The sequence below is a fragment of the Aethalodelphis obliquidens genome, unplaced genomic scaffold, assembly GCF_003676395.1.
Source record: "Aethalodelphis obliquidens isolate GAN/ISIS:26980383/991018 unplaced genomic scaffold, ASM367639v1 scaffold36, whole genome shotgun sequence".
NCBI lineage: Eukaryota > Metazoa > Chordata > Mammalia > Artiodactyla > Delphinidae > Aethalodelphis > Aethalodelphis obliquidens.
The window spans coordinates 3,788,501-3,807,049 of NW_020837980.1; the positions used below are offsets into that span (position 1 = coordinate 3,788,501).

The 18,549-nt window shown below is 43.1% G+C and overlaps 1 protein-coding gene across 1 annotated transcript in view; it reads left to right on the forward strand.

The window, feature by feature from the left end:
* The window catches only part of TMTC1 (transmembrane O-mannosyltransferase targeting cadherins 1), a 259,841-nt gene that overhangs the window by 172,918 nt on the left and 68,374 nt on the right, over window positions 1–18,549 (forward strand). The window contains exon 10 of the mRNA XM_027129326.1: window positions 11,608–11,775. Within this exon, the coding sequence (XP_026985127.1) occupies window positions 11,608–11,775 (168 nt within the window). The remainder of the gene's footprint in view (window positions 1–11,607; window positions 11,776–18,549) is intronic.

Below are 18,549 nucleotides of genomic sequence, written 5' to 3' on the forward strand. Positions count from 1 at the left end.
AGAGCCGCGGTCTTGGCAGATGCCAAGGCCATGTGACTAGGAAGTGGAAGTGTCTCCTGCCCCTTATAGGTGGTCCTGGAGGCTGAGGAAGAGGGCACGTCACTAGTCCAGGTACACAGCTCTGAGCACAAACCTGAGAGTTTAACTCAAATTTGGGGGAACTGGGGTTGGAGGAAGCCGAGGAGTCTTTGAGAGAGCCATTGTACCTCTCACAAACCCCAGCCTTCCTTCACAGTCATTGTTGTAAGTAGCACCATAAGGGAGCTGGTTTTCTTTGTTTGTTTATTTTATTAATTAATTAATTTATTTATTTTTATTTTTGGCTATGTTGGGTCTTCGTTTCTGTGCAAGGGCTTTCTCTAGCTGTGGCAAGCGGGGGCCACTCTTCATCGCGGTGCGCAGGCCTATCGCGGCCTCTCTTATTGCGGAGCACAGGCTCCAGATGCGCAGGCTCAGTAGTTGTGGCTCACGGGCCCGGTTGCTCCGCGGCATGTGGGATCTTCCCAGACCAGGGCTTGAACCCGTGTCCCCTGCATTGGCAGGCGGACTCTCAACCACTGCGCCACCAGGGAAGCCCCAAGGGAGCCGTTTTAATTATGGTGCTGGATTCCATTGTTATCTAAAATTGTGCAGCTGAGTCAGAAATCAAAACCTATGTGGGGAAACTTCTGTGCTGTGGCTTTAGAGAGTTTCTAATAACTTCATCGGAGGCAGTTTATACATGCTGACAGTTTTCATGAAAATGGGGACTTTTCTCCAAAAAAGATTTTACTCAGCAGAGACCAGCCTCCCCCATCTCAGTGGAGAATGGTAGACAGTTGGGTAAGGAGCCGCTGGAATCTTCCTCAGGGCTGCAGAGAATGTTGCAGATGCTGCAGGCATTCCTTGGAAGGTGCCAGAGCACCAGGTGATGCCCGGTGCATTTAACAAACCTACACGCTGGCTTCCACGATGCTGAAGGATGTGTCCAAGCCTTTTATACATACGGGAATCTTCTCTGCATGGAAGATTCTCTTCTCTCCTTCCATTATTGACCTTGACAAGAAAGAGCCATTCTCCATAGCATTCGTACCCAAGTGCTTTGAGGAAAACATGTACTCTGTGGCTTTCTTGAAAATTCAAATCATCATCTTTATGCAGAAAATCCATGTTGTCTCGAAAACGTCAGCAAACAAGAGGAAGATGAAATAGAAAGCTCAGTTGGTAGGTGAACTTCCTACTCATTAAATATTCAAGGTAAGGAGCAAGTTTCCAGCCTTGGGATCCCATCCATGAACACTACAGAGGTCACGTCCACCCTCACCGAAGCCCAGGCGAGTTTCCTATATTTTTGGTATTAAAATATCCCAGGGAGCTGGTTTGGCCATTTTACAAGAAAAGCCCAGAACGAGTCGGACCAACAGTGCTCTTTCATCCTCTGCCTTTCTGCCTGACAACGAACAAGCCACTTAAATCTTCTAGCTTCTGTTCTCCCTCCATCCTAACCTAGCACAGACCCAAAATATCACCTGCCTCTCACTTGCACTTTGAAATCTGTAGATAAAAGGGACAGAAATGGGCAATTTATTTGGCACTGCATGGCTTTAGGGTCAGAGTTTTACCACCAAAAGAAATTGGAATAATCTTTTCTTCTGGTGATAAATGCCAATTTTATGGATGTCTTTTTTGAACAGGCAGGAGAGTTTGGGGCTTAAATCATTCTTTCACAGAAGTTTTGATCTCTTATTCTTATCTCAAGAGAAGCGTATAATTTAATGGCTACTTTTTTGTATTTTATAAAAACCACATTAGAATGCTTCAAAGGACTAAAATTTCTTAGAATCGATGAAGCAGAAATAGTTGTTGAGAGCTCTCCAAGAAAGTTGTAGAATGTGATCAGAGATCATTCACATGCCAGATTAAGGGTGATTTATTCGCTTCAGTGCCAAAGAGCAAATTCCTAAACTACTTTAAGAAAACATGAATGAGTGGAGAGGGGAAAAGAATGGACAGAAGTAAGTGAAGGCAGAACCAATAATGTGGATGGAACTGCTCAAGAAAAATTGGGATCACAGAAGAAGTTAGACCACCTGTGTTTGAGGGAAGAAAGAAAATTTTTAAATTGCCCTACTCTTAGAAAGAGATGCCATTTGTTTTGTATAGTTCCTAAGCTAACGGACACATCAGACATGGAGAAATGGAAGACAAGTGACTCTTTTCCATATTCAATTTTGAGAAATACCTTCAAATCACACCTATTAATTCTAAATGGAATTTTTAATCTTACAGAGGCTGCTATTGAAACAGTACTGCAGTATTTATTCCTCAGGATGCAAAGTGAGAAATGTCACCTCTGAAAGAACACTACCCCCTGTTATCTGACACTGGGGATCCCTACTGATGAGCCATCTATGCATATGCTCCTTCAGAGCTGCTGGAAGAGAGTGATGATTATTTGGGAGCGAATCAAAGTTTTGCCAAATACTCAAATCATCAGAGAAATCATTTGATATCAATAAAACCTTACTTTAGCAAATCCAGTAGAAGGAGAACTGACCTGGGAATCAACACAGCCCAGTCTGTCCTGTGCTGCCTGGCTGTCCTGGGGGAATCACTTTTGTATCTGTAAAACCTGAGTGTTGGCCTTGCCCGGTAATCCCCTAATGTTGCTTAGATCTTCGTGCCACAGTTGTCTCTGGACTGGCCAAACTGGGGGGTGAGGAGAGAAAGAAAGATAATGCAGTGAGTTTTTCATAAAGTTAAATCAATTCATTTAAAAAATTATGAAATTATATGTTTCCTATATTTTTGGTATTAAAATATCCTTTCTCGGGCTTCCCTGGTGGCGCAGTGGTTAAGAATCCGCCTGCCAAGGCAGGGAACAGGGGTTCGAGCCCTGGTCTGGGAGGATCCCACGTGCCGTGGAGCAACTAGGCCCGTGCGCCACAACTACTGAGTCTGTGCTCTGGAGCTCGAGAGCCGCAACTACAGAAGCCCACGCGCCTAGAGCTTGTGCTCCACAGCGGGAGAGGCCACCACAGTGAGAGGCCCGCGCACCACAGCGGAGAGCGGCCCCCACTCACCGCAACCGGGGAAGGCCCGCGCGCAGCAAGGAAGACCCAACACAGCCAAAAATAAAAAATAAATAAAATAAAAATAAATAAATTTAAAATATCCTTTCTCTTCCTGCATGATGAGAGCAGGAAGGGATATACAGCCCTCCATTAGTTCCTCCTCCCCCACCCAACTCCCTCCTTTTGGACATTTTGCTGGTTTGGGAAATCTGAACTCCAGTTACCATAGTGCTGCATGGTCTCGAAGGTCCCTTTCAGCTCCCATGTTCAACTCTTTGTGACTTAGAATAACCTTGTGGAAAGCATGAATTTTTCCTCTTAGGAGTTGAAACACATATTCGTCCTGCTCAGTTTCAGCAAGATGCCCAAGTAGGGGAAGGGGGACATGTCCCCTGGGGGGAGGCAGGAGCAAAGAGGAAGTTCATCTGCCACGAGGACAGGCTCTCTGAAGGGCCTGGCAGTGGGCACTAGGGGATGGTCTGGGCAGCACTGGTGTGGGGCCTCCTCCGTGAGCTGATAGGGTGTCCTCATAAGCAGCAGGAACATGTGTTGCTTAGAAGTTCCCATGGACAAGCATCAGTGAGGAGTATGTGCCAGTAGGAAATAGGAGCCTAAACACTGGGGCGGGGCAACAAGAGCAATGGCAGATGCCCCGTCCATGGGGCCATGGTGCAGGCAGCTTATCAAGAGAGCTTGCACCCATGAGAACAGGTCAGACGTTTGTGTATCCGTATCAAGTTGTGAGGAGAGACTCAGGAATTGTGCTGAAGCCTAATATCGAAACCGAGCTCAGAGCACAGGTAAGGTTGCTCACAGGGTGACAGGTACTGAGTCCAGTGTGTCCCTCTGTCCCCCTACACTGGGTTTTCAAAGGTCCATTAAAGTTGTTCCTCAGAATACCATGGGGTAAGGATGGGAAGATTTGACTTCAATGTGTTCATCCCCTTGAGACCTGAACTCAGGAGAGGAATGAGATCTGGGAGGTAGACCTTGTCCGGTGAGGGCTACTTTCCAGGGCAGTGCCCAGGTAGGGAGGGTCCTGGGGCTGCACGGGACTTGGTAATGGTCACCAGGTCATGGTGAGGGTGAGTGCTGTATGAGTTCTTCCTTCCAGGAAGGAAGCAGCAGGGCTTTGCTGAGGGACTCAACTGACTGTGTTACAAAATTGGTGATTGTAGGTCACATAGAACAGAGCAATGGTGGGAATGAGTGAGCTGAGAGGAGGTCAGTGTGCTCATGGGCTGAGGATCAGTTGGCCAATCTTGTGCTCAGCCAACGGCACAAAGTGAGGATACACTTGAACAGTTATTTACTAGACTGGAATCATGGCCTTACTATTAGAGAACCCTGTTAGTTATAAAAGATGAATGTTTATGTCCGAGTCCTTAATGGAGAACAGCAAATGTCTTGGAAACCAGGATTTGAACGTAAAATTTGGAGAGTAGAATCTGAATTCAGATGAGACTAAATGGAATAATATATGTGCAAATTGCTATAAGCTATGCTAGGTAATTGCAAGTCATTATTTCAGTCTGCCTTGTACAAATGAGGAGATGGGGTGAGTCAAAGTGGAAGGAAATCAACGTAGCAGAGTATAGGCCTCTCCTTCCCAGCCCTTTTCCCCCTCCTCCTTCAGTACTATAAACCTCTGTTTCCTTTTTATCTTCATGCGCTCAAAAGTGAACAACCCCAAAGGAAAAAAAAAACTCAGCTCATGACAATGAGAACAGATTGGTGGTTGCCAGAAGCAGGGAATGAGGGGTGGGCAAAATGGGTGAAGGGGGTCAAAAGGCACAAACTTCCAATTATAAGTTAAATAAGTCCTGGGCATGTAATGTTTAGTTAATAATACTGTATTGTATGTTTGAAAGTTGCTAAGAGAATTAGATATTAAAAGTTCTCATCACAAGAAAAAGAAATCGTAACTGTGAGGTGATGCGTGTTAACTAGAGTTATTCTGGTGCTCATTTTGCAATATACAGAAATATCAAATCATGATGTTGTACACCTGACACTAATATGATGTCATATGTCACTTATATCTCAATGTTTTAAAAAAGTGAACACCCCTAACTTAGCAGGCTAGCATTCTGAAACATAAAACTGGAAGAGGTTATGAAACGTGCCCCTGGGAGTGGAGGAGAGACTAGCTTGTGGGTATCACACACCCAGTCACCTGCCTGGAGGGTGTGAATGGATTTAAGTGTTGCCATTTCAACCTCCCTTCCATTAAGACCCCTTGTCGTTATTAGTGAATCTATTTCTTTCCTTTGCTCTTGGATTCTGTGCTGGGAAATACATCTCAAACCAGTGACTTCTTATACAAATTTTAGTAATCTTAAAATATCCTCCCCACTGTTTTAGAAACCTGGATTGTCTTGCCCTCATGAGAGTTGGGACCACCATTTTGTATGTTTGTGTTTTCTCATAATACCCAGAAAAATAGATGCTTCATTGGAGAGTATTGTAGAAAATTAAAGAACACTGGACATATGACACAGCATGTACAGTCAGGTCTGTGCTAACATAGGGGAAGAGACGAGGGGACGGCAACAACTAGTGAATTGTCCATTAATGCCTTTGCTTCAAAAGTGAATATGCCTGACTCTATGGTGGTTTATGGAAGAAATGGCAGCATTCAGGTCCTAGAGCTGAGTATACCGTACGAGGGTTGAGAAAGGTTGTTTTTCTGACTTTTTAGAATTAGATTCAGAGTGACTTGGGAGGTGGTTGGCTTTGGCCAAAAGGCCTCTCAGGCCCAGATGGAAAATTTGTTGTGGCTACTGGAACCAGGCTGAGAGGGAAGTAAGCCAGGCTCGGGTGAAGGTGCTTGCGAAGGGAAACACCGCACCCCGAGTATGAACAGTACTGCTGGTGATAAGTCATCTTTGGGCTCGACTTGGATTGATTCTTTTTTTTTTTTTTTTTTTTTTTTGCGGTACGCGGCCCTCTCACTGTTGTGGCCTCTCCCATTGCTTCGGACGCGCAGGCTCAAGCGGCCATGGCTCACGGGCCCAGCCGCTCCGCGGCATGTGGGATCTTCCCAGACTGGGGCACGAACCCATATCCCCTGCCTTGGCGGGCAGACTCTCAACCACTGCGCCACCAGGGAAGCCCCGGATTGATTCATTTTTAAGTTCACTTTTGTTTCCATGTTAGTTTCCGGTACCTTCCACCGCAATGTTCAATCACACTTAGGAAGCAGCCCCTCTTACATGCAGGTGCTTAGCCTGAAAAAATGAATAAAACAGTACTCTATCCTTAAAAACTGGCCCGAACTTCCAAACAGTTAATGCTTTATTTCTTATCAAAGTTGAATACAAAAGCCTCTTCATTATGCGTTAATTCGCCGAAGAGTTTATGTTGTTCATTTCCTTCACTTTCACAAAGATAGACAGAATAGAGAAAGATTTGAAATGGATCTAAGGGAAGATTTGCTTAGTGCTTTTTGTGGTCGAGGTTTATGAACGTTCATTAACTTAAATATGTGGCCATATGTATTTCACATATGACCAGTGTACCTTGTTTTCTTCAGTAGTTTGTTCTATAAAAATGATGTATGAGTCATACCTTTCAGAAGCCAACAATATCGTACAAGGTATTTTGAAGTTTTAAGGGTGTTCTTGGTGGATGCTTTTAAAAGACTTACAGTTGTCCTGTAAATTAGACAGTTTGGGTCAATCTGGACTTTGATAAACTAGGTTTCTTGAGGTGTATTTACAGATCTACCACATATTTTATTGATGTAGTAATACACACATGAACACATAGACACTGCCCTTGAGAACACCGATACCTTGTATTCGGTTCACAGAGCACACCCACATATATTATTTCATTTATTCCATGCAACAACCTTTCAAGGTAGCTGCATTTTAAGCTGCCATGAAGGCAGGCAATATTTAGCCCTTGTAATACAAACAACTAAGGCCCAATAAGGCTCTGTAAGTAAATCTGTTGCACAGAGCTCACCAGTGGCAGAGAAGAACCCAGCTTTCTAGACCCAGTTCTAGACTCTTTATTCTCCAATGAAATCCTTCTCCTCGCTGCAAACCCCCAAAGTCTGCACTAGAACACTTTTGTTCCACTACACCTAGTAGTGCTCTAGTTACCTTAGGAAGTTACTACATTTACAGGAGCCAAATACAGAGTTATCTGTTTCCACCTGGAATACATGTAAACTGCACATTTCCTGCCTTCTACTCTATTTAGCAGAAAATAATGCCCTAATAATATTGTTATTATTATAACATAATATTAATGCTATTTATTGTTTAGTGTGTATCATCAATTGTGCACAGTGTAAAATTATTATTCCCTTTTACAAAATAAGAAAATTAAGAACTGGGTAATAAATAATTTGTCTGAAATCAAACAACAGTAAGTGTCAGAATTGAGAGGCAAACGGGTTTTTTTCTGATCCAGACCCTGCCTTACTTACCACTGGAGGTCTCATAAATTTTAGAGCTGGTAGGTGAGCTGGGAGGTTGAGAGGAAGCATGTCATCTTCAAAGAGGTAAAAGAGAATTAGCAGGCTCTCAGGAGGTGAAAGCAAAGGGTTTTTCTCCCAGTTTGCTCCATAGGTAATGCCGAGAAAAGAACAGAACAAATCTATTTACGGAGAAGTGAATGTAAAGAAGCTTTTCATACCCAGCCCAGCACCCCTAGGATGGGGAGTTAAGGAAATGCATGAGAGATACCTTTTTCTTGGAATGTGAATAAACTCTCACATCCAAATGCACTCAGTCTTTTGGGAAATTTCCCCATCCATCAAGTGTTTGAGATAAAAAAGAAAAGGCAAGAAATGGGGACACTAATGAACCTGGGCCAGCTTCCAGGTTCAATCTGATCTGAGGAGCCACCATTGTCTCCCTGGGGCTTCCTGTGCTATAGCGTCAAACACCTATTTGGGGCTCATGGTTCCAGGGCTTTATTGTTTAACCATTTGGGGTCAACATTCATGAGACCAGAATAAGATCTGAAGGTCAGATAATTTGCCAGATGGGGATTCAACAGATCAACATGAAGTTCATTAGGGACATGTTTCATTTAAACTATCTAAAGTTGGGAATTTTTTAGAGTAATAAAATAGGAAGAATGTGTCTGTCTTGTATCATTAATGCTATTTATAGATACTCTCAGTGGGTTGTTTGAGCTTGTTAAGTTAAAAGGTAGAATTTCAATTCTACTTAATAGCAAAACACTTCTCTTTGCTGCATATAATAAAACAAAAAGTGAAGCCGTAACAAACGTCACAAAATACTTGGCCCAGTCATAGAAAATTGTCATCTCTCCAGGGTTGATGTAAATGGGAAGGGGAAATGTTGTTCTTTTATCACTTAAGAGCGTGAAAGTACATTTGTACTGTCTACACGACGACTAACTACTCAAAGTTCTCAAACAACAGGTTTAAACATTTTCTATTCAAATTTGAAAGGACAGACGTTGTTGATTGATATTTCCTATTCAATTCTCTTTGGATTTGCATTTTTTAAAGGAGAGATGCAGCTTTCTTTAGTTTTTATAAGCACTGTGGGCTGAGCAGCTTGTCAGTAAAATCCATTCAAAATTGCAGATCCCTGTGGCCTGTGAGCAAGAGATCATCTCTGTGCTGCTTTCTCTGGGACAGCCGTGGTGCCCCTCAAGCGTGCTTTGAAAATGTTTCTCGGTACTGAGCTAAGCCATTCAGCAGCCAGCTGGGCTCTTGGTTCTCCAGGTTATGATGTTGGCAGTTGTCAGTGGTTTACACTGACTCCTTTGGGCTCTCTGGGGAGGTCTCTGGTCAGAGCCCAGATTTTCCTTAACCAGGTTAAGCAGACCAAACTGGAGTCTGCTTTCATTTCCCTGGAGGTCAGAAAAGTATGTAGTTTCTCATTTGCTTGATTTTCCACTTTCAAAATGAGGACTTGCCCTGCCCCAGTAATGGAGAGAGCAGTCCTACCCCCCTGCAGCTGAGATCTGCAATAAAGCAGATGTTGAAAGATGAAATGTCATAATAGAGAAGCATCTTAATCTCTGATATTGTGTTCAAGTTTTTAAGAATGTGATACCCTCTAAGAAATTTGCAAACTTAAGTGGAGATGATTTTATATGGCTTAGCATTTCTTTAAACCATATGTCAATACAAGGACTTCTGAAAAAAAATGATTATGTTACTTGATCCCGATGCCTGTGCTGAGTGGAAGGAATGGTATTCTCCTTCGTTTTGGCTGTAGCAGGGCTCAACAACTGTGGCCTGTGAGTGGAATCTGGCCCATCGCCTGTTTTTATAAATACATTTTGTTGGAACGCAGCCATGCCCATTCGTTTACATAAGTGTCAATGGCTGCTTTCCTGCTACCAAGATAGAGTTGACTAGGAAGGACAGAGCCCATATGGCCTGAAATATTTACTCTCTGGCCTCTTACAGAAAAAGTTTGCCCACTCCTGAATTATAGCACAGCGTTAGGGCCGTGGGACTTCTGATCTGACTCTATTCCTAGCTTTTGGAGCTATGGGCAAGTTATTTAAGTCCTCTAAGCTTTAGTTTCCTCATTTATGAAGTGGGAGATACTGAGGATTGAGTTTTTAAATTAGATAATATATTTAAAGCCAGTACTGTCCTTGTTCCAGACCCTACAAGTATTGGACAGGCCCACATAAAGATCTTACCACAGTGCCCGACACGTAGGGAGTACTCAACAAACATGCAAACGTACAAAATAGCTAATCTGGTTGCTGTCATCTTCATTATCCTCGTGTTCTGCCACTTGGTGGCCGTTGCTCTGGAGCTGTTGGAATCCCAGTGTTTCCCTTCCCCACCGCTCTGCCAGATGACAGCTGTTTCCTACAAGGAGGCAGTTAATGACCATTGAGATGTCATGTATGGAGTGATTGGGAAGGGAGTAGGTGAAGCTGTGTGATAAGGTGTGAGGAACACAGCAGTCAAGGCAGAACCCCAATGTCAGGACAGCAGGTGGAGTGTGGGCTCTGGAATCCGGAATTCCGGGGGTTTTGTCTTTGCTCTACTGGACATGAGCTGTGTGACCGAATTCAGCAAATGCGTTCGCTTCTCTTCTTCAGTGTCTTCAGGAGTTTAATGCTGCTAACAGTGACCCCCAGGGATATAAGGATGAACTGAGCTCCTGTAGAGAATGTACTCAGCACAGAAAATGTGCTCGATTAACATTGCTCCTCAGAGATGCTGCTTTCAGGGGGAGAAGAGAGCGGGCACTGGGGATCTGGGTGCCTGCAGGGTGCGCCCCCTGCATTTCAGTATGCTCTTCACATGTCACGTTTTCAGTGAGGCCTCCCCTGACCGCCCATATGAATGTCTCACCTTCCTTCCCCTCCTGGTCTCCCTCCTTCGCTTTCCTGCTTGATTTTTCTCCACCTAATGTATCATATTCAGTGTGACCTACTCTGGGTCTTACTTGCTTGGTGGCTGTTTTCCCATCCATGTGAGTTCCAGGAGGATAGGAATGATTGTTTTACCCACTGATAACATTCGTGGTGCCTGTGACAGTGGCAGGCACATAATCTGTGTTTTACTCATAATTGTATTTTTAGTGCTCAGCATACTGCCAGTCACATACTAGAGAGAGAACAAATAATTAATTGAACAAGTAAATGAGTTATATTAATTTAGGACTTCTTATAGTATTAGTGTCTGACTAATATAGGATTTCTTTACACAAGCTTGCTTCATTGTTAAAATATTCTATAATAATTTGTATTATCGTCTTTGGAAAGAAATGAGTTTTGACTAAAATACACACAGCATAATGAGTACAGACTAAATGTGTTTTTCTGAGGCCAGTCGGCAGGCAGGAAGCCTCTCTGCAGGTGCACAGGTGATGCGAGGGACCACATTCCATCCACCAAGCCTAAGCTTTTAGAGATGTGATATCAACGTGCCAAAGCCCCACTCCGATAACGTGAGGGATTCTTCGTGTCTGTTGGGAAAGCTGGGCCAGAATCAGCATGAGAATCGGATCAGTGCAGCTTGTCTGTGATAGGCTGCACGCTGTGAGGCTCAGAAGCCCGCCTGTGGGAGGATCTTCCTTCAGCGTAAGGACTTTGGCCAGAATGGGGATATACTAGGTGGCACGTCCGGAGACCAAAATCAATGCCCCTTGGTGACCAGCATCCCTTCCAGGACCTGATAGTCCCCCCCAGGCACTGTCTCCCACAAAACCTCAGGGTCCAAATTTGAACACATGGTGCCAGTAGGGTTATACAATGTCAGGAACATAAGGGAGCCTGAGTCAGAGGGTCCAGTCAAGACCCAAGACACACAGGATGGACTTTTCTGGATGCCTGAGCTGCAGAAATTCAGGGCAATGTGAGCCTGCAGGGTGAACCTGTCATTCTCCACACTTGTGCCAGAGAACTAGCCAGTGTGCCGGTAGAGCCCATTTGAGCTCTAACGTGGAAATGTGTCAGACAGGGCGGGTTATGTCTGTGTTTTCTATCACAGGACAAGCTCTGTTTGAAAAGTTAGTTGCATGGGATGGAATACTCAGGGGCCTCCATTGCACCCCAAAGTCACCTGCTTCTCCGCCCTCTTTTCCAGCATGGGCTACTGCATCCTTTTCGTGCATGGAATGAGCAAGCTGTGCACATGGCTGAATCGCTGTGGGGCTGCCACCCTGAGCGTGTCCACTGTGCTGCTGCTGCTGCTTTTCTCCTGGAAAACCATGAAACAGAATGAAATTTGGCTGTCGAGAGAGTCCCTATTCAGGTATGACTAGAGGGTTAAAAGGGAATCTCTTCCCATTTATTTCTTTGCTGACGCATTTGTTTCCAAACAAACGAGGCGACATGGATCTGGCAATATTTATTAATCCAGAAACGTTTTTTAGTAAAGTTTTAAATGGAAGATGTCATTTTATTTTGGGTTTTAACTTTAATTTTTTAAATGGTATTCTATAAAATTTTACGGGAGCTCACTGTAAGTGAATTAATGGAAATAAGGCTCATGGGAAGGTTTTTGGGTCTGTGAATTGAGATGGAAAGTCTTGATAATGAGCTGGGCTGTAAAATCAGCCATCAACAAAATAAGATTGGTCAGTAAGTCCAATGGCATTGTTCAGCTGAGTGAATGAGAAAGGTGAGCGCACAGCCAGAAGGAAGAGAGATGCAGAATATTCCAGGATATTAAGTTGTGATCTGTAATCTAGTTGCTTTGTTTTGAACATTAATCGTGAGCAAGGAAGTGAAAGACTTTTTCATCTCGTGGTAGGTTTTTATGTGGTGTAGAAGCTGTTTCTGAATATAACAATGCCAGTTTATAGCCCTAACTTGTTGTAAAGTATAAAACATCCTTTGGGTTGCTCATCATGCCATGTTTCTGGGCTTAGTCTGTCTCCTTAATGTCACAGCCCTGGTGACCTTCACCTGGCCTCCGCGGCTCAGCCACACCTGGCCTCCCAGCAGTATTTCCCAGTCTCCCAGGGGTCCCCAGTCTTTGACCCCTTCCAGCTTCTGTCCTCACTTATGACCCAGTTGGCCAGTTCTGTCAACGTGGTTTTTATTTGGTTCCCTAATCAGCCAGTACCCAACACTTATTCTTTGGAGGCAAACAACTGAAACAGAGTTGGAATCACTTTCAAAAGCAGAAAATATGGAAAGAGCATAGGAGAGCGCACAGAATTGGGGAGTAGGTGAGGAAGCAGGCATGTAGCAGACGGGAAACACGTGTCTGGATAGTCTGTCTTGAGGGGACCTGGGCACCTGCAAAGGAATGAATGGAGGGTAAATGTACCCCAATTTTCTCTCTCTTCACATCACAGTCCTGAGCTTAGGTCGTGTGCCTGCCCCTTGTCCCCACTAGGGCACTGAGATGACAGAACTGGCCAAAGACGCTCCCCTGACTTCCATGGGGGGAGTTAGGGCAGGCAGAACCCCTGGGCTTCCACTGAGATGTCACAGCAAGAGGGAATTCCCCACAGGAAACCCAAGCACCGGAAAAGGACACAGACTCTGGACTGCCAGAAGTGAGTGAATGAGTGAATGAACGAATGAAGGAATAAGACACATGTTCACTGTACTCCTCTACCGTTTTAAAACAATATATCTGATTTTGCTATTTGGCAATTTAACTTTCTTTAATAGAAAAAAAATTAGTCTGGCATGCATGCACGTCTTATCAGTTTATTTACTGTTACTATATCATTATCATTGTCACCATCATTACTTCAGGGGGTACTATAGGGACCTGTTGCCCTGTGGGTTTTTTTCTAGGAATTGTATATCACTTTTAGGCTTCAGATTCTGTTCCGTCCCCGTTATACCCCCGACCTCAGTGCAGTTCTCACAGACTACAATGGACTTGTTCCCTCTTACTGCCCACTGCTGAGGTCATTCTGTAAACACAGGGGCATGGAAGTTCAGGAATATAACTTCCTCCTGGTTTCTGTTGGCTTAATTCATTTTTTCTTTCACTTTCAATAGTCAGTGCTTTTATGAGAAACTTTAAAATGATTCTGCCCCGTGTTAAATCCTTTCCTTGAATAAAGGTACTAAGATTGATTGTATTTTCTAATGATGTTTACTGCTTAATCAGTGCAACTCTGAGGAAGGATTTTGGCAGACAGCATTTTATCTCAAGGATAACAAGTTAGTGTTCAAACCCTGTACAGCTGATGCCAGCAATTTAAAAAAATGGAAAACAGAAAAACAAAAATCTCATTGACCTTGTATGCAGAGGCTTCTGGTTTTTTAGATGGAAGCATGTAGGAAGTGAACAGTTGATTACTAAAACACAGGCATTCCACATATATGCTTAAAGAGACTTTGTGTCTTGAGAGGCCTTTGGTGATCAAATGGAATTTTGTGTAATGTGCAAATCAAAGCTATCAATAATTTTTAGAAAACTTTTCCTGTTATAATTTATTTATGTCCTGGGGAAACTTTTAAGTATCTGAGGCTTTAAGTTTATTCTTTTTCCTTCAAGACCAGCTGTTTATATGTATTCATCTTTCCTGAGTAATGTTCAAATCAGTTGAACATTTACCAAGAATCTTTGAGGCAAGATAGGATTCGTGGCTGGTGTGGGGTCTGGAATGAGGCTTTCTGGCTTTCCTCCAAGTTCTACCATTTAATAGCTGTGTGATCGTGGGTGAGTTACTTAACCACTCCATGCCTTAGTTCCTTTATTTTAAAATTTAGGAGTTTGGGATGAACATATACACACTACTATATATAAAATAGATAACCAATAAGGATGTACTATATAGCACAGGGAACTATATTCAATATCCTGTGATAAACCATAATGGAAAAGAATCTGAAAAAGAATATATATATATACATATACGTATATGTGTATAATTGAATCAATTTGCTGTACACCTGAAACGAACACAACATTGTAAATCAGCTATACTTCAATTAAAAAATAAATTTTAAAAAAGGAAAAATGTTTTAAATTTAGAATAACGATAGTGTTTATCTTCTGAGTAGAGTATGTGAAAGATGCGTAGGGCAGTATGATAAACACTGTGTCAGGCTTTCAGATTCTTGCTCTGCACTGTGTTCTAGGACATGAGAGAACAGGGCGTGGGGCGAGACACTAGAGGAGCCTGAAGTCTGGATGGGAGTCAGACACATGTACACATTTTAATGTAATGTAGCAGGTGGTAGACAGAGGCAGAGCAGGGTGCTGTGTAAGTGCAGGCAGGTGACTGGGACCAACCCAAGCCTTCAAGGACCATTCTCTTGTAGACCTGAGCTCTGTCTGGAAGGATAAGGAAAGCCTAAATTAGCCATAATGGCCCAAACCAAGAGCTGGCCAACTAAGAAGAAGTTGCAGTAGTTCTAGATGAGGTGATGTCCTTGACAGAGGCCCTGTTTCTGTTTTCTCCTCTGTTCCAGACTATCAACCCATTGACCATCCTAGGTCATATGGTCTCGTTGAGGCCTCTCTAATTATATGGAGTGGTTGTGCTTGGCAATACTATGAACGATCTTACAGAATATCTTAGGACAGACCTTTGTGTTAGAGACAATCCAAATTTCAGTCAAATTCCAGGGTTTCCAGCTGAGGCCTCCTGTCACAAAAAAGATCCCACTGAGTGATGTATTTTTAGGAGATACAGATGGAAGTTCCCCCTCACAGCTTTGTACTTTTATTGGCAAAAACCTCACACACAAAAGCACAAGAACCCAGCACTTGTGTCTCATCAGAGGCTCAGAGAGAGAGTAGTTTGTCCAAGACGAAATCGCTGTGAAAAGGAGGTGTCAGGTTTGAACCCAAATCTGATGTAAAAGCCAAAGAATACACATACTTCACCACACCTGTGTTTTGCTTTATGTTTTCTAACTTAAGCTAATCCCAATATAAACAGAGAAAGACAGAGAGACAGAGACAGACAGAGACAGAATGAGAGATGTTCATAATCATAGCTGCAAGGTACATTTTCTGTAGTTCCCAGAACAGGAGATTATTCTGCTATCTAACCTGAGGAGAGGGTAAGTGCATAGCTTCTAGTGATAGCCCAGACTTTTATATTTTGGTACCAAAATAACACAATTTGATGAAATCTTTTCTTCCCACGCCCCCAAATCTTCAAAATACTTAGAAAGACAAAGCCAGCATGTTTTCTTTTGCATCCAGTTTGGGGTCTCTCTTAATCCCATTCATGAACTATTTAAGTGATCTGTGGACCACCAGTTAAGAATGTATGGCCTAGATCTTCTTCCCTCCCTGTAGAAAATACATTTCTCTTTCCTCCTCTCTGAATTGCTGAGCCAGAGAGATAAGCAGACCTCCCAGGGCAGAGAACATAAACCAGGGATTGGCAAATTCCTCCGTAAAGGCCAGACTGTAAATATTTGAGGCTTTGTGGGCCCTATGGTCTCTTTTGCAGCTGCTCTGCCATTGTCTCGGGAAAGAGGCCAAAGACATCTATGTAAAAAGGTAAACACATTGATGTGTCTATGGCCCATCAGGCCATAGTTTGTTTACCAGTGAAATTCTAATGTTTCTAGTATCTTGCGGTACCTTTTTGGTTTATCAAACGTTGACCGACTTCAGGAATGATTGTGACCTTATATTGATCTTGGTTGAAATCTCTGCTCAACTACTTACTCAGTCTGTAACCTTAGAAAATGGTCTTAAGCTCTCTGAGCTTCAATTTCCTCATCATATGGGAGGTACAGTAATACTACCCATCGGATAGGTTGTTGAAAGGGTGAGAGGAGGTAGCCCATGGAAATGGACGCTTAGCTCAGCACTTGATTCAAAATGAGCCTCCATAAGCACTGGCTAACCTGACTGTGGCATTGGAAACCTCAGGTTAAACAGGGTCACAATTGAGGAGAGCCATAAATTCTTACTTTCCTTTCCTGTTAACCTCTGGCTGAACATTTTTTTTTAAATGTTTGTTTTCTAATCAGGAATTTGGGGGTGATTCTCCTGACCTATTGTTCCAGTAATGCCAACAAAACAAACTGATGTTCTACAAACTTGGAGAGATACCTGATAGAAGTGGCTTGATAGCTGTTATTTTTCAAGTCTTCTGCAAACGAGAGGTGTGAGGGAGAAATGCAAAGTGCATGAATTAAGATCCTGAGTTCGAAGGGAGACCTTAATTCATAATCCTTGTTGTAGTTATTAATAGGATTTGGGATCCAGCCCCATAACTTATGAATCCTACATTTCCTTATGGAGTAAATATGTGTAAGGCTGCACGTTCTGTTAAGACAGTTGGGACGACTCAATCACAGCATCCCAAAAGCAAACTGATGAGGCTGACCACGGAAGGAGGGAGCGACTTGGCCAGTCAGAGTGACCTGGAAAGTTTTGCCTTTGGTCAATTGTTTATTTTCCTTTTTTTCACAAACTGTTTATTGTAAAATGAGAGACTGGAAAAACGTAGCAGTAAAATATCACAGAGAGAACGTAAAGGTCAAAAACAACAATGGGAAAAGCAGTGTGTTCTTAGGATTTCAGTTACTCCACCCATGCCTGCTTGCCTGCTACAAATATTATTACTTCCATCCTGCCATCACTGAACAATGCCCTCATCTTAGCAAGGACGCTTTTCCACAGGCTGAACTCGGGTGAAACATAGTAGAGCAGCTATGCTAATCACACAGAAGGGAGGATCAATTCCAGTAAATATACCAGTTATATCTATGCTGAAATCAAAGTTACTTTAAAATCTCCCTGTACCATGCACTATTTAGTTCTGCATAGAAAAATCAGACACTTTCCTGTATAGAGATTGGATTTTTTAAAAAGCCATTACTATCACTCTGAACTTGGTCCTGCCCCCATGACCTAATGTACTTTGGGTAATGTCCATTTGAAATGTTATATTAAAATTCTAGCTTTGTGTGTTAGCTGGTGAGCTTCGCCATAAGGTAATTGAAGGAGATTGATGATTTCACTGGCATCCAAATGGCAGCATTTGTAAATCTTTTGTCTTGGGTCAGTGATTTCCAGTGAGAGGATTCCTCCAATCTCCTCCGCGGAGTCCAATCCTGGCTTCCAGTATGCAGAGTTTTACATGGGTATAATGGGGTGAGGGAGATTCCACTGTTCAGAATATATATTTTCACTTAATCTACCTTGGAGGTACAGCTCTTCTGGCCCTCGACTGTACCTGTTGTTCCTGATCTCTCTGATTCAACTTTTCTAGAGAGTAAACGTCCTGCCTTTTGCTGGGATGGGGAAAGAATAGAGGAAATAGTCACCTGGATGTGCCTGGTGGGGAAGAGGATCTGGGGTCTAACTGCTGTTAATACAGATTTACAGCCCATCTGTTTCCAGCCGCACCCCACACACAACAAAACATCCTAGCTACTGCCGTGCATTTGACATCACCATAACAGCTCTGTGTAAGTTGAAGTCTGCTGCTGTCACATGATGCTGCCCTTGGGTTGGTTGCTAGCTGCCCACACTCCCTGTAAATTCTCTCCTCTGGAGAGTTCCTCACGCACTTGGCCAGTGGATTTTAGGTGGAACAGTCTTTGCTGGTCCTAAAGGACTGGGCTTTTTTTTTGCCTTTGAACATTTTAATTTATTTCTTTTTGAATTAAAAACCATTTTTTTTCTTGGTTTATAACGTTAAGGGGCTGTTATTTCAACAAAGGTTACAATACCCTGACGTATTATCCTAACAGGTTTAATTTGTATGGTGTTCCCCTAGTGTTCTTACCTTTGAATTAAAAATTAAATGAAAATATGTCACCTAGAAGAGGAAGGGCATTTAAAGTTCAGTTGCCGGAAACTAGGTTGTTATCCTTTCTGCTTCCTCTCTGTCATCACCTCCCCCATTCCAGCATTTAACCCATGTAGGTTCCAGGAGTTTTCTTTCCAGACAGCCCCCAAACCCATCTACCCCTGCCACCACCTCCTTGCAGGTAAGGGAACAGGGACTCTAGGAGCAAAGTCCTTGGGTCAGAATCCCGTCCCTGCCAGTTACCAGCTATCTGATCTCGTGCAGGGTGACTTTGTGAGGCAGTTACAAACGACAGCATGTCTTCCTCCTTGTGTCATCTTCAAAGC